The 26209-nt window shown below is 44.8% G+C and overlaps 1 protein-coding gene across 4 annotated transcripts in view; it reads left to right on the top strand.

Moving 5' to 3' along the window:
• Positions 1–25338, top strand: part of LOC138642037 (probable serine carboxypeptidase CPVL) — a 133473-nt gene extending 108135 nt beyond the window's left edge. For all 4 annotated transcript variants that reach the window (XM_069729930.1, XM_069729932.1, XM_069729933.1 and 1 more), the window contains exons 12-13: positions 12983–13165; positions 25135–25338. In XM_069729930.1, coding sequence (XP_069586031.1) covers positions 12983–13165; positions 25135–25251 — 300 coding nt within the window. In that variant the 3' untranslated portion in view covers positions 25252–25338. The remainder of the gene's footprint in view (positions 1–12982; positions 13166–25134) is intronic.
• Positions 25339–26209: the final 871 nt, after the last annotated feature.

Here is a 26209-nt window from a genome sequence, read left to right as displayed (position 1 = left end):
AAGCACATGGTTTGAACACTGAGCAACCAGAACCTCTCTGTGACAAAACCGCCCCTGCACCAATCTCAGAAGCATCAACCTCGACCTGGCACGGAAGAGAAACATCAGGTTGACACAACACAGGGGCACAGCAAAAACGACGCTTCAACTCCTGAAAAGCTTCCACGGCAGCAGAAGACCAATTAACCAAATCAGCACCCTTCTTGGTCAAATCGGTCAATGGTCTGGCAATGCTAGAAAAATTACAGATGAAGCGACGATAAAAATTAGCAAAGCCCAGGAATTTCTGCAGACTTTTTAGAGATGTCGGCTGAGTCCAATCCTGGATGGCCTGAACCTTAACCGGATCCGTCTCGATAGTAGAAGGGGAAAAGATGAACCCCAAAAATGAAACTTTCTGCACACCGAAGAGACACTTTGATCCCTTCACGAACAAGGAATTAGCACGCAGTACCTGGAAAACCATTCTGACTTGCTTCACATGAGACTCCCAATCATCTGAGAAGATCAAAATGTCATCCAAGTAAACAATCAAGAATTTATCCAGATACTCACGGAAAATGTCATGCATAAAAGACTGAAAAACAGATGGAGCATTGGCAAGTCCGAACGGCATCACCAGATACTCAAAATGACCCTCGGGCGTATTAAATGCCGTTTTCCATTCATCTCCCTGCCTGATTCTCACCAGATTATACGCACCACGAAGATCAATCTTAGTAAACCAACTAGCCCCCTTAATCCGAGCAAACAAGTCAGAAATCAATGGCAAGGGATACTGAAACTTAACAGTGATCTTATTAAGAAGGCGGTAATCAATACACGGTCTTAGCGAACCATCCTTCTTGGCTACAAAAAAGAACCCTGCTCCCAATGGTGACGACGATGGGCGAATATGTCCCTTCTCCAGGGACTCCTTCACATAACTGCGCATAGCGGTGTGTTCAGGTACGGACAAATTAAATAAACGACCCTTAGGGAATTTACTACCAGGAATCCAATCGATAGCACAATCACAATTCCTATGCGGAGGTAGGGCATCAGACTTGGACTCTTCAAATACATCCTGAAAGTCCGACAAGAACTCTGGGATGTCAGAAGGAATGGATGACGAAATAGACAAAAATGGAACATCACCATGTACTCCCTGACAACCCCAGCTGGTTACCGACATAGAGTTCCAATCCAATACTGGATTATGGGTTTGTAGCCATGGCAACCCCAACACGACCACATCATGCAAATTATGCAGTACCAGAAAGCGAATAACTTCCTGATGTGCAGGAGCCATGCACATGGTCAGCTGGGCCCAGTACTGAGGCTTATTCTTGGCCAAAGGTGTAGCATCAATTCCTCTCAACGGAATAGGACACCGCAAAGGCTCCAAGAAAAATCCACAACGTTTAGCATAATTCAAATCCATCAGATTCAGGGCAGCGCCTGAATCCACAAACGCCATGACAGAATACGATGACAAAGAGCACATTAAGGTAATGGACAAAAGGAATTTGGACTGTACAGTACCAATAACGGCAGAGCTATCGAACCGCCTAGTGCGTTTAGGACAATTAGAAATAGCATGAGTAGAATCACCACAATAGAAACACAGTCTGTTCAGACGTCTGTGTTCTTGCCGTTCTACTTTAGTCATAGTCCTGTCGCACTGCATAGGCTCAGGTTTACTCTCAGACAATACCGCCAGATGGTGCACAGATTTACGCTCGCGCAAGCGACGACCGATCTGAATGGCCAAGGACATAGACTCATTCAAACCAGCAGGCATAGTAAATCCCACCATTACATCCTTAAGAGCTTCAGAGAGACCCTTTCTGAACAAAGCCGCTAGTGCAGATTCATTCCACAGAGTGAGTACTGACCACTTCCTAAATTTCTGACAATATACTTCTACATCATCCTGACCCTGGCATAAAGCCAGCAGATTTTTCTCAGCCTGATCCACTGAATTAGGCTCATCGTAAAGCAATCCCAGCGCCTGGAAAAATGCATCAACATTACTCAATGCAGAATCTCCTGGTGCAAGAGAAAACGCCCAGTCCTGTGGGTCGCCGCGCAAAAAAGAAATAATAATCAAAACCTGTTGAATAGGATTACCAGAAGAATGAGGTTTCAAGGCCAAAAATAGCTTACAATTATTTCTGAAGCTCAGGAACTTAGTTCTGTCACCAAAAAACAAATCAGGAATCGGAATTCTTGGTTCTAGCATCGATTTCTGATCAATAGTATCTTGAATCTTTTGTACATTTACAACGAGATTATCCATTGAGGAGCACAGAGCCTGAATATCCATGTCCACAGCTGTGTCCTGAAGCACTCTAATGTCTAGGGGAAAAAAAAGACTGAAGACAGAGCTAAGAAAAAAAAATGATGTCAGGATTTCTTTTTTCCCTCTATTGGGAATCATTGGTGTGTCTCCTTGTACTGTTATGGCTGGCAATCAGGCAACACAGCGTGCAATAATCAGCGCACATACAGAGATCTGGCAATAACCAAAAACAATAGGACGAGCTCTGAGACGTGGAATCTCTGTAGACTGCAGTACCTGATCTATCCTCACACAACTATAAGCAGCAGTGGATTGCGCCTATCACTACCTATGCAACTCGGCACTGCCTGAGGAGCTGACTAGCCTGAAGATAGAAATACAAGCCTGACTTACCTCAGAGAAATACCCCAAAGGAATAGGCAGCCCCCCACATATAATGACTGTTAGCAAGATGAAAAGACAAACGTAGGAATGAAATAGATTCAGCAAAGTGAGGCCCGATATTCTAGACAGAGCGAGGATAGCAAAGAGAACTATGCAGTCTACAAAAAACCCTAAAACGAAAACCACGCAAAGGGGCAAAAAGACCCACCGTGCCGAACTAACAGCACGGCGGTGCACCCCTTTGCTTCTCAGAGCTTCCAGCAAAAGTTAATAGCAAGCTGGACAGAAAAAAACAGAAAACAAACTAGAAGCACTTATCTAGCAGAGCAGCAGGCCCAAGGAAAGATGCAGTAGCTCAGATCCAACACTGGAACATTGACAAGGAGCAAGGAAGACAGACTCAGGTGGAGCTAAATAGCAAGGCAGCCAACGAGCTCACCAAAACACCTGAGGGAGGAAGCCCAGAGACTGCAATACCACTTGTGACCACAGAAGTGAACTCAGCCACAGAATTCACAACAGCTTGCACCGTGCAGTGAACCCTCTGTATTTACTTTCATGCAGTCTTCTCTTTATGGTAGATTTGGATATTGATTCGCCTACCTCCTGGAGAGTGTTGTTCACTTGGTTGGCTGTTGTGAAGGGGTTTCTCTTCACCATGGAGATTATTCTGCGATCATCCACCACTGGTGTCTTCCGTGGGCTCCTGGTCTTTTTGCATTGATGAGTTCACCAGTGCTTTCTTTCTTTCTCAGGATGTACCAAACTGTAGATTTTGCCACTCCCAATATTGTAGCAATTTCTCAGATGGGTTTTTTCTGTTTTCGCAGCTTAAGGATGGCTTGTTTCACCTGCATGGAGAGCTCCTTTGACCGCATGTTTACTTCACAGCAAAACCTTTCCAAATGCAAGCACCACACCTCAAATCAACTCCAGGCCTTTTATCTGCTTAATTGAGAAAGACATAACTAAGGGATTGCCCACACCTGTCCATGAAATAGCCTTGGAGTCAATTGTCCAATTACTTTTGGTCCCTTTAAAAACAGGGTGGCAAATGTTAAGGAGCTGAAACTCCTAAACCCTTCATCCAATTTTAATGTGGATACCCTTAAATGAAAGCTGAAAGTCTGAACTTCAGCTGCATCTGAATGATTTTGTTTAAAAACATTAAAATAATGTCTATAACCAAAAAATTAGAAAAATGTCTGTCCAAATATATATATATATATATATATATATATATATATATATATATATATATATATATATATATATATATATATATATATATATATCTATATCTATATATATATCTATATATATATCTATATATATATATATATATATATATATATATATATATATATCTTAACTGTATATAAGCCCCCAACCCGACCTGGAAGAATTGAAAAATAAGTCTTATACTCACCTGCAGCGTGGTCTGGCCTGATGTCTGTCGCCTCCCTTCTTATGATCGCCACCCTCCTGCTTGCTTCATGTGGATGACACGACCATGCATCATCCACACGGGCTCCCCGGCATTGCTCCTGCACAGGCGCACTTCTCTGCCCTGTTGAGGGTAAAGTACTGCAGTTCTCAGGTGCTGGGAAAAGGTCAGAGCCCCGCTACCTTCGCACTGCAGTACTTTGCTCTGCCCTCAACAGGGCAGAGAAGTGCGCCTGCGTAAGAGCGCAATGCAGGGCAGCATCCACAAAGCAAGCAGGAGCGTGGCATCAGGGAGGTGCTGGACTAAGACTAGTTACACCCATCGGAGCTGACCGCCCCACAGGTGAGTGTAATAGGTTATCAATCTTCTTACAGGTCAGGCTGGGGCAGATATACAGCATTCTAGAATGCTGTATATCAGCCCTGAAAGGTGATGACTGTATCCCTTATATCAGCCAAAACTGCTGACAGGTTCACTTTACTTTTCTCTCCGTACAAACCGTAATTGTTTTATATGCATAATTTTTTTTCTTTTAGCTGCCCATGTCCTATTTACACTAAATGTGCTGTCAAAATCTATCTTCTCAACAACCCAAAATATCATTCCACACTACAAAGGAGCAGCCTATTTGTACAGCATGGCTATTAGAGAAACAAGTATTCATAAGCAATTCAAGTTGCACATCAAGTCCCACTTAAGTACAAGTGATGAGTTACATCTTTATCTACAGGGAATCTGACACACAATTTATGCTGCCCAAACCACAGGCAGGATGAATCTGAGCTTTGTTGCAGTTATATCCAGATATGTTGTTCATAGTTTGAAGAACTGACTGGGGACTGTAGTGAGTGAGACTGGCCTGATTGCCAAGGGTGGCACCAGACTAAACGACTAGCTGGGTCTTTCCCTACGGTTCTCAGTGTCTTCAAACTATTTCCTCTGAAACACTCCAGCATTTGTCAAATCTTGGGCAGCATGCATCAAGTGAGAGCCTTCTAAAGTAGGAGTACACAACACAACCTACATCCTGGGGAGCTACGTGTGGCCAACAATGCCAGTTTGTGCTGCCCCAACCATCTGGACACAAATGCTTTTCTGTATGTAGCTGTTCTGATGTAGTTTCTATACTAGAAGTGGTCAACAGATCAAGACTTGGTATGGCCATGTAGTAATATTGCATTGTCCTATAAATGGGGCCCCCTATTTCCATGTTTGGCATATTACTATGGACATATAAGCTAAGGGACAAGCAGTTGCTACTTACCTGACTGTGACAAATACTGATTTCTGCTGGCAGTGATCAGACCACACAGGCCAGTGACTCGGTAATTTCCACTGATGACATGTCTACAGAGCAGCGGCTAATACTTTGCTCTGACGGAGCATGACTGCTGGTGTTGTTTGACAGCCGGCTCCCCGTTGCCTGACTGCAAGGAGCGGTCTGTCAATCAGCATGTTGGCAGTCGCGCCCCTGTCGACAGCAGCCTGGAAAGTAGCTGCTCTGATCAGCTGAATCGCTGGCAGGAGCAGTCAGTAACCTGTCTGTGCTAGCGCCCAGTAGAAGAGGCAGGTAGTTAACTACCTGCCTGTTGGTATTTGGGCGCATTGTTCAAGGGTTTATCCAGGACTTTAAAGGGACTCTGTTCCCTCCAAATTCAGGTGACAATCTTCAGCCATAGGGGCTGGGTTTTCGGGTGTTTGATTCACCCTTTCCTTACCCACCGGCTGCATGCTGGCTGCAATATTGGATTGAAGTTCATTCTCTGTCCTCCATAGTACACGCCTGCGCAAGGCAAGATTGCCTTGTGCGGGCATGTACTACGGAGGACAGAGTATGAACTTCAATCCAATGTTGCAGCCAGCGGGTAAGGAAAGGGTGAATCAAACACCCGAAAACCCTGCCCCTATGGCTGAAGATTGTTCCCTCCAAATTCAGGTGACCGTTAAAGGGACTCTATCTCAAATGCAGCTCGTATGTGCAACCTATGGCCACATTTGGCCATTTATGTGCTATGGACTTGCTGGTCTGTGTTGCACTAAATGCTGACTATGTAATATTTTACATTGGAAAATTCTTCTATGGAATGGCTAAATAGTAAATAATTGATACCTAAACATACAGTGTAGAATCCTCTTCCCTCTGTACCAGTCTGTCATTGTTAGTTTTGTTTACTGTAAGTGATATTTGTATTTTGATGTAATCCCTTCTCCTGTACAGCACCATGGAATTAATGGTGCTATATAAATACAGTAAAAATTGCCCCAAACACCTTCTCCTGATACACATCCCCCATGTTGATGACATTAGTTCAGGACATGCAGGCTACATTGTGATGGTTCGTGTGCCTCAGGACAGGAGCAGCCTGTTTAGAGATTTCCTAGGCAGGAAATGATGGTTATAAAGCTGTAGAAACTGTCATTTTATTCAGTCGCCATGACAGCACTAACGAGAGAGGGGATCCACCCTTCAGGGACAGGAAACCTACAGAGATAAAAGGGCGGCACCTCTCTCCCGCATCAGTTGGTTTCCTGTCCCTGACAGGGGACCCTACAGACATGCCTTATGAAGAAAGGTGAAGACTGAAGATGGTACCCAGGCTCGGCAGACTGGTTCTGGAAGCGGGGGTTCCCCTTCCACGGTCGGGTCTGGTGCGCTGGAGGTGCCACACCAGAGGGCTGTGGGGGTAGGCAAGAGCAGATGGAAGCAGCCTTTGGGGGTGGGGGGACAGGGGGAGTGCTGACTTTGGTGTGTCCCATCGCTGCAGGTACAGGTATGTATGCTGTGGGAGGCCTGTCTACGAAATTCTGTGACGGAACTGGCGGTGGTGGGGGCACGGGTGGCGGCGTGATCGGCATGCAGAACATAGCAGGAGCCTGGAGAGTGTCCGCGCCATGTGTGCGCTGTAGTGACCGGCATCAGACCGGTGAAGGGTGAGGACGCGCAACGCATAGAGCTGCGGCGGGGATGATGGCGGCGTCCTATGGTTGAGACCGGCAAGGGGTGGTGACGTGCGGCGCATGTACGGTAGGGCCGCGGTGATGATGGTGGCGTCAGGTGACCGGCGAGGGCTGATGACGCATGGCACATGCGCGGTTGAACCACGGCAAGGGATATGGCGGTGCCCTGCAGCACACAGCGGAAGAATGCAGGTGTGGGGCGGTTCCGGAGGCAGGTGAGGCCATTAAAGGCATACGGCACAGCAGTGAAAGTTCCAATATGCGGGTGGGCTTCTGGGGGAGGGGCCTCCCATATGCAATGTACCAGGCAGTTCACCTGGATTAATCTGCTGACCCATCCGGGGGAGGTACCTAGAGGGGCCGGCTATCTAAGGATTTTGTATGGGCTACCATATGCTTCCTATCCATTTTTACAATGGAGTCTCAGGAACCATTGCAATCTGAGCAACAGTGTCAATCCCTGGAGAAGCCCCAAACAGTGAGCACCCAGCGGCTATCTAGTGGCAGTAGTCGTCCTGGAGGTGGTAGAGCCGGAAAAGCCTCAAGCCGTAAGGATGTTACAATGGTTGAGAGGGTCCCCCCGCAATCTACGGTACCACTCAGTCACTATAGGGGTAAGTGATCGCCGAGAAAGTTCACTTAGTGATGTATATCTCCCCTTATATTCCCTCTCTCCATATCTATCAGGGAAAAAAGCGATCCTCTAAATCTAAACACAAAGAATGTGCAGAATGTGGAATTCCTCTTCCAGATGACTACATAAGGAAATATGTGCACCCTGTATTTAACGGTTAATAGCAGAGGAGACGCCAGATTTCGCTACCAGCCTAAGGCAGATGGTCAGGCAAGAGATCAGGGGTTCAGCAAAATCCCTATCTCAAAATAGAGCATCTAGAGAAATAGAACCTAGATCCCAAAGTTCATTTGCGGACAGTGATTCAGGGGAACTGAAGTCAGAGGTTTCTCATACGTCATCTTCCTCAGAGATGGAGTACGGTCATTCATGTTTTTCTTGTGACCGGATAGACCGCCTCGTCAAGGCAGTAAATAACACTATAGGAATAGGAGAAACTCCATCAGAGAAATCTATGCAGGATGTTATGTTTAAAGGTTTAGACCATAAATCCTGCAGATGGTTTCCGGTAGTAGATAAAGTAAGCTCCCTCATTACATGTGAGTGGAAAAAACGGAAAGGAAAGGTTCTCTTCCTCCATCTTTTAAGAGAAAGTATCCGTTCGAGGAGACGGCATCTGCAACGTGGGATAAAGCCCCAAAACTTGATGATGGCAGGGGGACATGCAGGCCAGATCAAAGTTGTGCAGCATTCCATGTGAAAGGGCACACCTATTCGTTCCAGTTTTGGATGACTTATTAGAAAAAGCAGGAGATAGTAAAAAACGATTCCCCTACCTAGGAAAACCCACCTACGGACGGGGCACTAACAGAAGGTGATTTGACCGCACGAGGTCAAATAGAGAAGCCCAGATATGATGCAAATAGGAAGAAAGGTAGAGGCTACATGTTTAACTCCTTTCGGGACAACAGAAAGCCACAATGACTGCTGGACCGGGTGGGAGGCAGGCTTTTGGCCTTCTATCCGGCTTGGCTTAATATTTCCAGCAGCCCATGGATCCTGAACATAATTAAATCAGGGCTAAAGTTTGATTTTCATAACATTCCTAATGATAAATTTCTGGTAACACCTGTACGTTCTTCATCTGCAGAACTGGCGTTCGAGTCTGAGGTCCAGGAACTTCAGCAAAAGGGCGTATTGGTGGAGGTTCCTGAAGCACAAAGGGGTAAAGGATTTTATTCCCCCCCCCTCTTCTTGATTAAAAAGCCAGACAATTCTTTTTGCACCATCAACCTGAAGGGCCTGAACAGATTCTTATGGGTACAATCATTTAAAATGGAGTCTGTCAAAACAGCAATAAAGCTATTGTTTGACAAGTGTTTCATGGTCGTCTTAGATCTTAAAGACTCCTATTATCATGTCCCTATACACGCAGACCACCAGCGGTATTTAAGAGTAGCAGTCTTGCTAGACGGGATGGTTAAACACTTCCAATACAGGGCACTTCCCTTTTGGTGTTGCAGTTGCTCCTCGTGTGATCACAAAGATAATGGTGGAGGTCATGGCACATCTTCATGAACAGGATATTCTAGTGATTCCATATCTAGATGATCTATTAATAATAGGGAACTTAAGGTACCGTCACACATAGCGACGCTGCAGCGATACCGACAACGATCCGGATCGCTGCAGCGTCGCTGTTTGGTCGCTGGAGAGCTGTCACACAGACCGCTCTCCAGCGACCAACGATCCCGAGGTCCCCGGTAACCAGGGTAAACATCGGGTAACTAAGCGCAGGGCCGCGCTTAGTAACCCGATGTTTACCCTGGTTACCATCCTAAAAAGTAAAAAAACAAACGCTACATACTTACCTTCCGCTGTCTGTCCTCGGCGCTCTGCTTCTCTGGTCTGGCTGTGAGCGCCGGGCAGCCAGAAAGCAGAGCGGTGACGTCACCGCTCTGCTTTCCGGCTGACCGACGCTCACAGCCAGAGCAGGAGGAGTGCAGAGCACAGCGCTGGAGGACAGAGAGCGGTAGGTAAGTATGTAGTGTTTGTTTTTTTTACTTTTAGGATGGTAACCAGGGTAAACATCGGGTTACTAAGCGCGGCCCTGCACTTAGTTACCCGATGTTTACCCTGGTTACCAGCAAAGACATCGCTGAATCGGTGTCACACACGCCGATTCAGCGATGTCTACGGGGAGTCCAGCGACGAAATAAAGTTCTGGACTTTCTTCCCCGACCAGCGATCTCCCAGCAGGGGCCTGATCGCTGCTGCCTGTCACACTGGACGATATCGCTAGCGAGGACGCTGCAACGTCACGGATCGCTAGCGATATCGTCTAGTGTGACAGTACCTTTAGAATCACACTGCTCAGCCCAACTAGCGAAAGTAATTACAGCTTTACAAAGATTGGGTTGGATTATTAATTTTAAAAATCTGTTACAACCTCTAGAGGTTCAAGAATTCCTGGGTCTCATATTAGACTCAAGATTGCAGGAATGCCGTCTACCGGATACAAAGGTAGAAAAAAATTCAATGGCAAATACTCAAGGTTGTTAATAATCCATTGATAACATTAAGAGGGGCAATGTCACTGTTAGGCTCACTCACGTCGTGTATCCCGGCGGTTCTTTGGGCCCAATACCACACCAGAGTCCTACAGTGGGAAGTATTGTGTAATACTCATCTGTTAGACGGCCACCTGGATAGTACCTTTTCCTTGTCTAATGTCTCTATTCAGTCCTTACGTTGGTGGTTACACACGCCAAACCTGCGTACAGGTGTTCCCTGGATAAACCATATATCTCAAGTGGTGACCACAGATGCTAGCCCCAGGGGATGGGGAGCAGATATGGGTGATTTGTGGGTCCAGGGTGTTTGGTCACATTCCGAACAAGAGTTGTCCTCTAACCTTAAAGAGTTGTTGGCAGTAGAACGAGCTCTGAGTCATTTCCTTATGTCCGTACAGGGCCATCACATCAGGCTATTTTCAGACAATCAGGTAACTGTAGCTTACATTAACCATCAGGGGGGAACCCGAAACTCATCTACTGTCACTCACATCGCTTCATAAAATGGAAAGAAAATCATGGCCGATTACCTAAGTCGCAGAAAACTTAGACAAGGAGATTGGGTCCTCAATCAGACCATCTTCGACCAGATCACACTTCTTTGGGGGTGCCCAGATATAGACCTCTTCGCCAGCAAAGAGAACAAAAAAAGTGTCACCGGATTTGCTCCATAAACCCCAGAGACAATCCGTATGCGGTGGATGCCCTCCTAATTCCATGGCACTTCAATATGGCTTATGCCTTTCCCCCATTGAACTTGATCCCAATTGTTCTGAGGAAGATTCGGGAGGACAGAGCTTGAGTAATCCTGATAGCGCCGTTCTGGCCCAGGAGGCTGTGGTTTCCGTGGCTGAGAAAAATGTCCATTTCTCAGCCTTGGATTCTCACAGAATTCCCAGTCCTCCTCTCACAGGGTCCAATTCTCCATCCACGAGTGTCCAATTTACATCTGACGGCATGGGATTTGAAGGGTCATTACTAAAGAGAAAGGGTTTTTCACAAGGTCTTAATACTTTATTAAAAAGCAGGAAGGCTTCCACGACAAATATTAGTTAGGGTCTGGAGAAAGTTCTTGGCGGTGTTGGGATCAGAGATGGGTCAAAAAGTCAATATCAGTAAGATTCCGGAGTTCCTGCAGAGAGGTCTAGATGGGGCTAGCTACAAGTACCCTGAGAGTCCATGTCAGCTTTAGGGGCTTTATACAATTGTAATTTAGCTAATAATTATTGGATTGCTAGATTTATCAAAGCAGCGGCTAGATCAAGACCCATGGTTAAGGGAAATCTAGCCCTGTGGGACTTAAAGTTGGTACTTACAGCTTTGACGGAAGCCCCCTTTGAGCATTTAGAATCTGTCACTGTAAAAGTCCTGTCCTTAAACAGCTCTTCTGGTCACTCACATCGGCAAGGAGAGTTAGTGACTTACAGGCCTTCTCTAGACAGCCTCCATTCATTCAGTTTAGAGAAGATAGGGTAGTATTAAGAACCGATCCCCTTTATCTTCCAAAGGTAGCGTCAAAGTTCCACAGACTACAGGAAATAAATCTCCTGACTTTTTGTCCTAATCCTAAAAATCAAAAAAGTCAAACTCCATTAGATGTCAAAAGATGTCTACTTGGGTATATATCTGTAACAGACCCCTGGAAAAAAGAATTCTTTATTCATATCCTTTCATGGAGTCAAGAAGGGGTTTAGGGCATCCAAAAACACCTTAGGTAGATGGATTAGGGAAGCGATTTCTTTGGCTTATTCAGCAGGTGGCCTAGAAGTCTCGGAAGGCATAAGAGCTCATTCTACTCAGGCCATGGTGACTTCCTGGGCAGAGAGATCGGAGGGGTCGATTGAGGATATATGTAAGGCGGCCACATGGTCACCTCAATCTACTTTCTTTAAACATTATAGATTACATCTAGGTGGCTCCAACGATCTCGCGTTTGGTAGAAGGGTGCTGGAAGCAGTAGTCCCTCCCTAAGACTCTTTTCTCTGTAATTCTCTCATTAGTGCTGTCATGGCGACTGAATAAATACTCAAGCTACTTACCGGTAGCGGTGTTTTTCAGGAGCCCATGACAGCACTCCTATATTCCCTCCCTTTTATACTGGTATGGCTTATCACCACTTCTTTCTATAAAACTTTAAGTTAATTCACAAGGTGAAATGTATAAATTACTTATGTGCTACTAACCAAGGAGGTCCTCTCATGCTCTGTAATCCAACTGATGCGGGAGAGAGGTGCCGCTCTTTTATCTCTGTAGGTTTCCTGTCCCTGAAGGGCTGATCCCCTCTCTCGTTAGTGCTGTCATGGGCGCCTGAAAAACACCACTACTGGTAAGTAGCTTGAGTATTTCTCATCTGCAGCTCGTTAAATCCCATCTAATTTGCTGCTTAGTGGTTTGACGTTTTTGGCAGCTTATAGAACATTGTCCTGAAATCTCAACCTTTTACTGTTCATTTATTCATTTTTTTTTTCATTTTTTACATTTTTATTCCTGTGTGCAGTTTTTTGCTTTGCTCCAGTATACAAATGCTAAAGGTAAACCTAGTGATGTCAATGTAGTTGAATTGTTCAGAGTACACTAGTATGGATAGGATTGGCTGGACTGTAATACAAGCTGTAAATTTGAATCAGGCCAGGATCAGGTAATGTATTTAAAAGGCTACCTACCTATTGGGATGAATTTCTAATGCATTATTTTTATGGTATAGTACTAATAACTTAATTCAAATATAGTATAGGAAAAGTGATCACCTCCTTTTTCATCAGGTCCTGATGTACAGTGGTCAGCTAGATGTTATAGTCGCAGCTCCGCTTACTGAACGATTCCTGCAAACTGTACCTTGGTCAAGACTTGAAGAATATAAGGAAGCTGAGCGGTCAGTCTGGAAGATCAGGTCAACAGACACTGAGGTGGCTGGTTATGTCCGTGTGGCTGGAGAGTTTGCTCAGGTAAGACACCACCACGATGAATGTGCCATAAAGTTTTTACTTAAATGATATGGCTATGTGCAGCATGGTCTGTTCCCCAAAAAGTCAATACCTGTTCTCAATCCTGCATAAGCGACACACAAGTACATTGTAAATATGTATACATGGCAGTCCAAAGAAACCTCTTTGGTCATGAAGAACTATTGATCTATCGAGGTCACTGCTAATAGAACACTGAATTAAGAGGGCTTATGGTTTCTAAATATTAGCCTGTCCTCAGAATATGCCATCGATCTTCATCAAGTCTGACCTAAATGATCCACATGTCTATACATACAGACAGGAGGTTGAGGTGTTCAGTAGCTAGTGGATCTGTAGCTAGCTTATTTCCTCTTCATGACTTTATGCACTCTGTATGATTGAGGATGAATAAAATAACGATATTTTGCCATCCTGAAGGATAGCGGGGTAAAGGGTCTTGTGTACAACCCACTGCTATCTCTAGCATCATACGAGAAAGGGCTTGGATGGATATGGAGCCCTTTGTATAGGCATTCGGCTTGATAGTCTAGCAGACACTGCAAAGGAAAAGTGGTAGAACATTTTTGATGAGGACTAGTTACTTGGCAGCTACGCAAACACAATGTGTGAGGTGCACTGCCGGACCGTGTAAGTCGTTGTCCATTTGTTAAGTGAAACGGGCTCGATGCTTCCCGGAGCCCTGATTCCTTGGTGCCAATGGTCAGCTCTCCAGGGCATTGTATAAAATCTGAGAATCCACCACCTACTCACATCTTTGACTATTCACGCTCTCAGAAAATGGTTAAATGTTGTGCAGAAGCTCTAAGCAATTGATTTATACTCCACACAACTACTACAATACCTCCAAAGAAAACCGCTGTTGTGATCCTGTGTATGTATGTATGTATGTATGTAATGTGTCAGACTATACATGGCTGAAGTCTGCAATATAACTATAGGGTTAACTTATGAGCATGAGAATCAAATAAAAACCATATTTACAGTTTCCATCTGCTGCAGTTTAACAAGGGGCTGCTGTTGGCTCTACAGGGTGACATTTGGTCTTCTGTGATCATGAGGAGAAAAACAAACACACGGGGAAAACATGAGGATGTGATCATCAAAGACTCTGCTTTTTTTCTTAACTTCTAACCGTGATAGAAGTAGAACACAAAATTTTGTAAATGTTGTGCCCTGATTTTCTCCCCAGTGACTTGATCCAACAATTATCAATTTAGCCCAACATTCACAATCGTTCACCAATTACTATACATAGAAATGTATCTGTCATACATTTACGAACTTCTCGGCATGCATAGAAATGGATCTACCGTAATTTGTGTCTTTTCACTCAATGTTGCTAATTGAAGGCATGAAGTTATGCAAGTTGGCTCGCAGAACTAAAACGATAAACCCATTTAGATGGTCTGATCATGGGCATGAATGCTCGTTTCAGATGAGCACGTTTAAAAGGTCTGATAATAGCGACCCTCTATTGCCCATTAAATAAGCAAAAATGCTTGTTTTAAGGGTACAATTTTTAAGCAGACTTTAAAAAATTAAATCTGTAAGTGCATCGCAGCACAAGTCCCATATTCACTGGTTAGATAACATTGTTCTGTATGCATTGTTTACATGATGTTCTATTGTTCTATGCACAGAACTAGGTTTCTGGTTGTCCTGTTAAAGATTGCTGATTACCATAATTTGCAGATCAGCTGTCTCTTAACTAAGATCAGGCAGTGCAAGAAGGGGACCATCAAGGGTATGTGCACACGTTGTGGATTCCATTGCGGATATTTCTGCGTGGATTCTGCAGGTAAAATGACTTGCATTTTACCTGCGGATTCCCTGCGGGTTTGATGTGGATTTTGCCTGCATTTTTACACCTGTGGGTTCCTATTATGGAATAGGTGTAAAATGCTGTGGAATCCGCACAAAGAATTGACATGCTGTGGAATATAATCCACAGCGTTTCCACGCTGAATTTTCCGCATCATGTGCACAGTGGATTTGGTTTTCCATAGGCTCACATGGTACTGTACAACACATGAAAAACTGCTGCGGATCCGCAGCCAAATCCACAACGTGTGCACATACCCATAAATGTGTTAGAGCGTGTGGATGTGTATATATGTATGTGTACTCTCAGCTGCTCCAATGTAATGTTTGACCCTCTAAAGAGCCTTGCAACATGACCAAGGATGTATGGCAAGCCAGAAGCTCATGCAGACAGTTCTACATTGAAGGGGTAAAATACTGAAACATGTGGAGTCTATTGCCAGATAGGAAAAATTAAAAGGTTCAAGCAAAGTCGGCTCTCCCCCTGCCATGTAACCTCAAGGGCATTGCGCTCAACCAGCTGAACTATGATGCTTTTACCCCTCATCAGTGTAAAGCAGTGTCTGCAGATTAATTTCTGGCATGGTATTTCTCCCTGGTCAGGTTGCAAGAAGTAATGGATCATTGACTTTCGATAGCTGCCCCATAGGTGGTACTTCTCTGAGCGAACATTCAAGTGTTTCAGCCGTATTGTTGCCTGTAAGATTCCATACCCCAATACTCAACTGATGCCTAGGAAGAATCTTGTGTTTTTTTTTGTTTTTTTTTCGCTAAGGGGAGCGATCACCTGAACCAGATATCACCAACCTTAGGAATTGACTGACTTGCTTAAAACATCTAGCAGAAAGATACGCTCCTGCATACCATTCACATTTCAGATTTTCCTTCTCTGGGGGCTTTTAAGTAGGGGGTCACTAACAGAGAATCTTCCATGTGTCAATCATGGATATTTTGCCAGCTTGCCAAACTTTACAATTCTGTCCAGTGTCACTTTGAGGCAATAACTCTGAAACGCTTGAACAGATCCCACCGATTGAGTTTTTTTTTTTTTTGTGGCACATCATAGTTTACTAGATGGTGGCCCGATTCTAACACGTTGGGTATTCTAGAATATGTATGTAGTTTGTTTATGAAGTTTTCAGAATAATGCAATTTATACACATTATTCAGCTGGCCACAACAAAATAGCGAAGCGTGGTTCAAATTCCACGCCAATTCGCGGGTGGACTGCACCTGTCGCTGATTGTTCGTGGCCGGCCGCGAACAATCAGTGAAGCCAGGGCCGGCTCCAGGTTTTTGAGGGCCCCAGGCAAGTGTCTGTGGGCCCCCCTCTTTAACACATACCACGATTCATGATGCACAGATACAGCAGAGAAATATAGCACAGCCAAGTAGCATATAACACAGGCCATGCGATATGTAGCACGGCCATGCGGTATATAGCACGGCCACGCGGTATATAGCACTGTGGGCACCATAACTGTTAAAGAATTAAAAGTTATGTACTCACCTTCCGTCGACACCCCCCCCCCCCCCCCCAATCCAGCCGAGGCGTTTACCGATGCTCCTCGCGACGCTCCAGTCCCAAGAGTGCATTGTGGTCTCGCGAGATGACGTAGTCTTGCGAGACCTCTACGTCATCTCGAAAGACCGCAATGCATGGAGCGTCGTGAGGAGCGGGAAAGGCCTGGACTGGATCTGGAAGGTGAGTATATAACTTTTTAAAAATTATTTTTAACATTAGATCCTGCGCCAATGTCGCGCCCAGCTGGTGCGCGCGATCAATCAGCGACATTGGCGCAGGATTTAAATCCTGCGCCAATGTCACTGATTGGTCATGTGGGATTTAAATCTCGCACCAATGTGGCTGATTGGTCGCGACCAATCAGCGAAGCGGTGGGACTAGAGCATCGTGAGCTGCAGGAAAAGCTGCTGCGGAGGTGACGGAAGGTGAGAATATCACGATTTTTTATTTTCAACATTATATCTTTTTACTATTGATGCTGCATAGGCAGCATCATTAGTAAAAAGTTCGTCACACAGGGTTAATAGCAGCATTAACAGACTGCGTTACACCGCGTTATGCCGTGGTGTAACAGTCGCTTTAACAGACTGCTACAACGCTATGTGGGTGGCGGGCGCTGACTGGGGGGGGGGGGTAGTATAGAACGGGCACTGACTGCAGAGGAGTAGGGAGCGGCCGGACTGTGCCCATCACTCCCAAGAGTGCATTGCTGTCTCGCGAGACTGCTACGTCATCTCGTGAGACAATGCATGGACCGGTCACCAGAGCGTCGCAGGCCTGGGCTGGATCCAGAAGGAGTATATAATTTTTTTATTTTTAACATGATCTTTTTACTATTGATGCTGCATAGGCGGCATCAATAGTAAAAAGTTGGTCACACAGGGTTATTACACCGTGGCATAATGCGGTCCGTTAACGCTGCCATTAACCCTGTGTGAGCGCTGACTGGAGGAGAGTATGGAGCGGGCACTGACTGCGGGGAGTAAGGAGCGGCCATTTTTCCACCGACTGTCGGTCGTGGCTGTTTTGCCCGCGACTAATCAGCGACTTGGGATTTCCATTACAGACAGACAGAAAGACGGAAGTGACCCTTAGACAATTATAGTAGATGATGGTTAATTTAGGTTGTGTTTATTTTATGAAAAAAAAATCAGAAATTTGACAAATGTAAAAAAAAATAATTCAGTTTTCAAACTTTGAATGATTATCCCTTTAATCCAGATAGTCAAACCACCAGAAGCATTAATAAATAAAAATCCCCAGAGTCTGGTATACATCAGCACCATTTGTTAAAATGCTAACAAAATAAACAAGCATTTAGGAGGTTTAAAAATGTAAAAGTAACTTTTTTTAAAAAAAAATTTCCTTGGAAAAAAAAATATATATTTTTTTATGGACCTATCCAGGTTTGAAGTGACTTTAGAGGTACTGTACTGTCAGGTAGTTTATTAACCCTTCAGGTGCTTTTCAAGAATTAATGCAAAGTGGCATGACAAACGGAAGTGTGTTTTTTACCACCTAAATAAATGTCTAACTTCTGAACAGGCCGCTGTAGCCGGCAGACTTGAAGGCCGCTATCCGGCTGTGAACTACCATGGCAAACATCAGGACCACACAATCCTGATCCCAGGGTGCCGATGGGGTTAAAAAGGAAGTTAACTGTTTATATGGTGTAGTCAGTATTGACAGCAGCATCTAAGGGATTACGGTAAATAGATATGGACGTGCCAACACTGATCTTGGCTGATGCAGCAAGTTGTCAGCTACAGTATAGTGTACAGGCGACAGCTGCTGGATTGTTACGTGTATGGGAATTCTAGTCTCTAATATCTCGGGTCAGTAACAAGACATTGACAGTCATTAAGAAGGTAAAGATTTCTAATTATATTTAACACTGTGTGCATATGCTATATGGATTGCAGACCACTGGTTCCGTATTGTTACTATAAATGTGACCAAATCGGTTTATGGCCAACATCTCAATGCTCCATGCAGCCTCTTAACTCCGTGACTCCTGTAATTTTCAATATATCCTGTTCTTCCTTCCTTTGAATGTCCCCAGCAGATTAGAATTCTCCTTTTCTCGTGTTACGGTCGTCTTCGGTATTCTTGCTTCATGACCTTGGATGGTAAAATAACTTGTGGCAGAATACGATTTTTGTTTTCACCTTATAGATACAAACGATCAGTAGAAACAAATCACTGTGGTTAGAACCAGCCATAAAGTAGTGGAAAATATCTTAATTTGTTCCAATGGATGTAGCCCAGCTGTAGCATTCATTCACTTTTGTGCTGTTTGCAGTGTTTATATGCATTCCAGGACTGTGTTTCCTTCATTGTGGTAGGCGTAATATAAACTGCAAGAGGTGCAGGGGGAAATCCAAAGAGCCAAGATATTTGACAACTGCAGTCATAATAAAACAGCAGAAAGATATTCTATTTTATGAAACTCTATGGAAGTGACCAGGGCCGGATTTAGGAGGTGGGTGGCCCGGGGCCCATTTTGGAGGGAGGCCCATTTTTCAAGGTGCTGCAATACGTAATGCAAAAAACACAAAATTAAACGAACGCAAGTTTATTTACAAAAATCATTTACGCAGAGTAATTCAAGTAAAATAATTCATTTTTTACAATCCGGGCACTTTCCTTGATTTTTGTGCTGCAAAATCACTAAAGTACAATTCACGCAGTATATCTGACCCTGTCAACTCTTGAAGTCCTGAAAGGGTGTTAAAGATTAAAATATGTACATATGTATGTATATTGTAGAAATTTGGGCTGTCTATATCAAAGACTTCTGCTGGGCTCTATATGTCAGAGGCTTCTGCTGGGCTGAATATATATGAGGGGCTTCTGCTGGGCTGTATATATCAGAGGCTGTTGCTGTGCTGGCTGTATATGTATGAGAAGCTTCTGCTGGGCTGTATACGTATGAGAGGCTTCTGCTGGGCTGTATATGTATGAGGGGCATCTGCTGAGCTGTGTACATATAGATATAGCTGTTGCTGGGCTGTATATATTAGAAGCTGCTGCCGGGCTGTATATATCAGAGGCTGTTGCTGTGCTGTCTGTACATATGAGGGGCTGCTGCTGGGCTGTATATATCAGAGGCTGTTGCTGTGCTCGCTTTATATAGAATAGAGGCTGAGGGGCTGTATAAAGTGTATGCACAGCAATATACTGTAAACAGGTCCACACTATATACATACAGTATACACAGACACACTGTAATGCAGGATATAGTGTGGACGTGTATATACAGTATGGTACTATGTAGGACAGGAGCTGCAAGAAAGATACAGATAGACACACAGACAGAGATCATACTCACCCACCGTGACACTGAATATTGAACCACTTCACATCTGAATCTTCAGTGACTGGAGATCCAGAGTGAAGTCCTGCCCCTCTCTGCACTGGAGAATCCTCTTCTCGCACCGACATTGTGGCTCCACCTCCTTCCTCGAAGGTAGCTGAACAAACTCTCATCTGATCTAATCCGAGGGAGCGATCATATAGCTGAATAGGTAGCGCCTAGAAGCTTCTGTTGGGATTGGAGAAGGCTGCCGCATGCCATAAGCTAAGCATTAGGTACAGGGAGGGTACTAAGGAAGTCTGGCTAGCCAGGTCAGTGGATGCTGACGCAGGTCAGGTGCCATCGCTCTGCGCCAGCCACTGAGATGTAGGACTTGTAGCCAGGTCCCTGCACTTTCAATAGTTTCTCTTTTGTTAAATATTCCTCACAGCGGCGTAGCTAGAGCTTTTGCCGCCCGGGGCTGTTCCCGAGTTTGGCGCCCGACCCTCCCCCCCCCCCCAAGGGACAAATACCACAACACCATTTCCAGACCACATATTACCACCACATAGTGACTGAATACTACAATACTGATCAGTAATAAAAAAAACCCCACAATACTATCACCATAAGTGCCAGTATTCACAGGAGATCTGTACTTAGTATGCAGTGTCTGTGTAGAGGTAATACAGAGATCACTGGTGACATTATACACAGGACCTCTATATAGTATACAGTGTATAGTGTCAGTGTATAGGTAACACTGACTCACCAGTGACGTCTCTAGGTGAAGTCCTTCATCTTTCATCCAGCACAGACCGCCATCATTCCTTCCAGCCAGGACTCGTTTCTGCAGGAAATAACACAGTTATCTCGAGCTCCGCTTGCAGAACACATTACTTAATTTTTCACAACTTCTACATTACATCACATGAAGAAAAAAAGGTGCTATAGTGTCACTCTGCACAGTAACAGGACCGCCCCCCCATTTAAAACAGTATACTCAAAAAATAAAATAAATACATCACTGCAGTAATAATATCCCTTAATTAGCCCCTATGGTAATAATATTCCCCACCCTGGCCCCGTTTCTCATTCCTGGCTCCAGCCATATGTTCTCGCATCCTGCCCTCATGAGTATCCATTCTACCCCATATGATCTCCACATCCTGCCCCACCAGCCTCCATCGTATCCGTCCTGCCCCATGATCCAATCCTGCCCCGTGTCTCCAATCATGCCCCGTATCTACATTCTGCCCATGCCTCAAGTCCTGCCCCCAGTGTGTCCAGCATATTACCCCCATGTTGTCCAGCAATCTGCCCCAGTGTGTCCAGCATATTACCCCCATGTTGTCCAGCAATCTGCCACATGGTCTCCTGTATTGCCCCAGTGTGTCCAGCAATCTGCCCCATGGTCTCCTGTATTGCCCCAGTGTGTCCAGCATTCTGCCACATGGTCTCCAGTATTGCCCCAGTGTGTCCAGCATTCTGCCCCATGGTCTCCAGTATTGCCCCAGTGTGTCCAGCATTCTGCCCCATGGTCTCCAGTATTGCCCCAGTGTGTCCAGCATTGCCCCAGCCCCAGACAGACATAAAGAAAAAAAAAAAAAGTAAAATCCTCACCTCTCCCGTTCCTAGCGCAGGTCCGGTGCAGTCAGCGTCTCTCTGGCTCTGCGACGCTCAGGACAGAGAGGCAGAGCGGCGCGCACAGTAGTGACGTCATCGCGCCCTCTGCTCTGAGACGTCGCAGAGTCAGAGGACGCTGCAGCTGCCGGCGCTGCAGGAACCAGGAGAGGTGAGTATAGAGCGGGGGGCGGGGTCCGGTGGTGGGGGGAGCTGGCCCTGGTCGTGGCGGCGGACGGCGCCGCCCGAAGATTTAAAGGGGCGTCTTTTTTTTTTTTTTTTTTTTTTTCTTTTCCTGCAGCGCCGGCCGCCCCCCGCATTGTGCCGCCCGGGGCGGACCGCCCCCCCGCACCCCCCTTCCTACGCCACTGATTCCTCATCATTAGAAATGGTTCACAGCAAAGAGACGTGTATTTTACATGTTTTGAGATATTTATCCCTATATTGGTGGGAGGCCCCTGCTTGGTGGGTGGCCCGGGCCCCTTGGGCCCACCCCTAAATCCGGGCCTGGAAGTGACTCCCCTGATCGTGTGGGTTGTTCTTGGTGTTCTGGTCACCTCCCAGGAAAAAACTTGCTCTAAACCATATGATTAATTCATTAAATCTGGATATGGTTTAAATTTGTAATTTAATTCTTTCTGCTGATCGGTGGTGGTCTGTTGGACAACCACTTAGCTAGGATTAAGTCCACCTTGTTAACGTCACCCAGGCCAAAAAACTCTACCCAAAAGTAAATGTGGGTTTCAAGGCACTCATAGGATGGATTTAAAAAGTAGCTGGCATGTATGCGTAACTCATGCAGGAGCTGTGCACTTCAGACCAGTCTGTGGGATCTCTGGACAAAGATTCCCACTGAACTGTACCACCTGGCAGCCATAAAAATTATATAGGGTGTATGTGTTGATAGATACAATGTAATATTGGCTGCAAAGAGGCATAATAAAATGTGATCAGATCAATACGAAAAACTTTGCCCTTCTACTCAGTTAATTCTGCTTTTGCATTATGTATATCATGTGATTAAAAAACGGACTAGCTGAATCCTTCTAAGGGTACCGTCACACAGTGCAATTTTGATCGCTACGACGGCACGATTCGTGACATTCGAGCGATATAGTTATGATATCGCAGTGTCTGACACGCTCCTTCGATCAGGGACCCCGCTGAGAATCGTACGTCGTAGCAGATCGTTTGAAACTTTCTTTCGTCGTCCAGTGTCCCGCTGTGGCGGCATGATCGCATGGTGTAACATATATCGTATATGATGTGCGCATAGTAACCAACGGCTTCTACATCGCACATACGTCATGAAATTATCGCTCCAGCGTCGTACATTGCAAAGTGTGACAGCAGTCTACGACGCTGGAGCGATATTGTTACGATGCTGGAGCGTCACGGATCGTACCGTCGTAGCGATCAAAATGCCACTGTGTGACGGTACCCTTAGCTCTATGTAAAAACATGAGGTTGATTTTGTTCTCTGCATAACTCACTGCAAACGTCTCTGGAAGCGGACAGCCAGCAATCAGACTGTGACAAATGCAGGGACAAGAGCCTTCCTGTTTCTACAAAGCAAGTTAGCTGGTAGAAAGGCAAAATGAGCAATTGTAAGGGTATGTTTCCACGGGCAGAAACCGGCAGCACATTGGATGCAGCAAATGTCCGCTCTGTTCAAAGCGCTGCCGGCTTTTGAACGCAGGTGATTCTTCAGGTGTTCATTGAACCGTGCAGAATCACGGTCCTATACATCGGACGGTGATATTTATCTTGCGGAGACTGAGTGTCTCCAAGACAAATTGACATGCTGCAGTCTGGAAAGACGCACCGCATGTCTATCTACACAAGGAAGCCGGAGGTGTCCCTGCACGCATAGTGGAGATGGGATTTAATCGCCTCCACTATGCTGTAACATCTGGACGCTGCAGGTTGGACGCTGTGGCTGTACAGAATCCAACCCGCAGAGTTTACGGACTGTGGGAACATAACCTAAGTGCACAGTGCTTTATAATGAATGCTCCCATCAAGGTTTATCCTCTGAAAATATTGGAGTTTTTCTTTAATCTAGAACCTGAACCTCCTTATCGACTTGAATTCCCAGATTTTCTGCTCTTAATGTCCTTGCAGTATTAAGATTAAATGTCAGTTACCCACAAAGTCCAAAGAAATGTTTTCCCACAGATGTGTCCAGTTAATTCCTTGTCTGTGTAGATTGTTATAAACTACGATGTTTCCCCAATATAGGATCCTACAGGGAATTTTATACACTATATTGGGAGATGTGCATGAAAAGGAATCCATGACCTTACTTGTTCCTGTTCAGGTATATTCAGTGGATGCCATCCTTCTAGTTGGAATGTAATCCTCAGTGATGGCAGGTCTAGATTTCTATCTTCAGTCTAATCTTCAGTTAAGCTGAGATATTTGGATCCCTTCGATTTTCCTGTGTGTACCGTGTGCAGTGTCATCAAGAAGTTTAAAGCCCATGGCACTGTGGCTAACCTCCCTAGATGTGGACGGAAAAGAAAAATTGACAAGAGATTTCAACACAAGATTGTGCGGATGTTGGATAAAGAACCTCGACTAACATCCAAACAAGTTCAAGCTGCCCTGCAGTCCGAGGGTACAACAGTGTCAACCCGTACTATCCGCCGGCGTCTGAATGAAAAGGGACTGTATGGAAGGAGACCCGGGAAGACCCCACTTCTTACCCCGAGACATTAAAAAAGCCAGGCTGGAGTTTGCCAAAACTTACCTAAAAAAGCCTAAAACGTTTTGGAAGAATGTTCTCTGGTCAGATGAGACAAAAGTAGAGCTTTTTGGGCAAAGGCATCAACATAGAGTTTACAGGAGAAAAAAAAGAGGCATTCAAAGAAAAGAACACGGTCCCTACAGTCAAACATGGTGGAGGTTCCCTGATGTTTTGGGGTTGCTTTGCTGCCTCTGGCACTGGACTGCTTGACCGTGTGCATGGCATTATGAAGTCTGAAGACTACCAACATATTTTGCAGCATAATGTAGGGCCCAGTGTGAGAAAGCTGGGTCTCCCTCAGAGGTCATGGGTCTTCCAGCAGGACAATGACCCAAAACACACTTCAAAAAGCACTAGAAAATGGTTTGAGAGAAAGCACTGGAGACTTCTAAGGTGGCCAGCAATGAGTTCAGACCTGAATCCCATAGAACACCTGTGGAGAGATCTAAAAATGGCAGTTTGGAGAAGGCACCCTTCAAATATCAGGGACCTGAGCAGTTTGCCAAAGATGAATGGTCTAAAAATCCAGCAGAGCATTGTAAGAAACTCATTGATGGTTACCGGAAGCGGTTGGTCGCAGTTATTTTGGCTAAAGGTTGTGCAACCAAGTATTAGGCTGAGGATGCCAATACTTTTGTCTGGCCCATTTTTGGAGTTTTGTGTGAAATGATCAATGTTTTGCTTTTTGCTTCATTCTCTTTTGTGTTTTTTCATTTAAGACAAATTAAATGAGGATGATAATACCAAATAATTTGTGATTGCAATCCTTTTCAGGAAGAAAATGAGTATTATCTGACAGAATTGCAGGGGTGTCAATACTTTTGACTATGACTGTATTTGCATGCTAATTGCCTGTGTCCTATGTACTTGTACTGACTCACTTCATTGGTCATTTTTATTACTGCTGAATTAATCCACTTTCTTTCTCTTTCTAGGTAATAGTCAGGGGAGGTGGCCACATACTTCCATATGACCAGCCTGAAAGATCTTTTGTGCTGATTGACAGGTTTATAAGTAACTGTATGGCCTTGCATTGTGAGATTGTGTTGTAATTCAATACCACTAGATCATTTTTTTTTCTTTCAGTAAAAAATTGAGTATGACGTGTAAATTTTAATACAAATTTTTATACGAATAAAGTTGTTGTTTTTTTTTTATGAAATTGAGCAAACCTGTTTGTCTATGGTTCTTGGGGCGCTTCAAATGCTGTAGTCTCTTTTCCACTGTGAAAGTGTTAACAATAACATTACATCTAGGAGGATCTAGATTTTCAGTTCTAATGTAAAAAAAAAAAAAGCTCAAATGTGGTGGTATACTTTCAAGTGTGCCCTTGGATGTATCACTTTACTTCCTTGAAAGATTTATCAAACCTATATTGTTCAGTGCAGCATTTTATCCAACAAGCTCAGAGTATAAGGAACATCTTGCAGCACCCCATACGTTTTAATAGGGTTGTGCTCATCCTTGCACAACGATTGAAGGTAAGCATTTACAATTCATATATTAATTTTTGTCAAATCTTGTGTGGCACAAAGTGCTCATAGACTAAATATCCCTTTCTGGCTGCTGACTTGCAATCAATACAAGAAGACTGGTGATTACTTGTTATCCAAAGCTAACGATCAATACTCTATACTCCTTCTAGATCTGTCCTCTTCTTTCCACAGTTGACCACTGTCTCCTACTACAGATCTTCTCCTTTGCCATCAAAGACCTCACCTTAGCCTGGATCTCCTCCTACCTTTCCAACTGCACATTCAGAATCTCCCACACAACCTCCTCATAAATCCCTATGTTGGAGTCCCCCAGGCTCTGAGTAGAGTAAGGGTCCTAGAACACTTGGCTTGGGACAACTCATGAAGTCCCATGGATTCAAGTACCACCTGTATACTGATGACACTCAAATCTACCTCTCTGGCCCAGACATTGCCTTTCTGCTGTCTAAAGAGTGTCGATCAGCCATATCCTCCTTCTGCTCTCGTTTCCTCAAACTCAATGTGGACAAATCTG

Source organism: Ranitomeya imitator, chromosome 6 (assembly GCF_032444005.1).
Source record: "Ranitomeya imitator isolate aRanImi1 chromosome 6, aRanImi1.pri, whole genome shotgun sequence".
Classification (NCBI taxonomy): Eukaryota; Metazoa; Chordata; class Amphibia; order Anura; family Dendrobatidae; genus Ranitomeya; species Ranitomeya imitator.
Note: the sequence above shows the minus strand (reverse complement) of the source record. Positions and strands in the feature narration are given on the sequence as shown.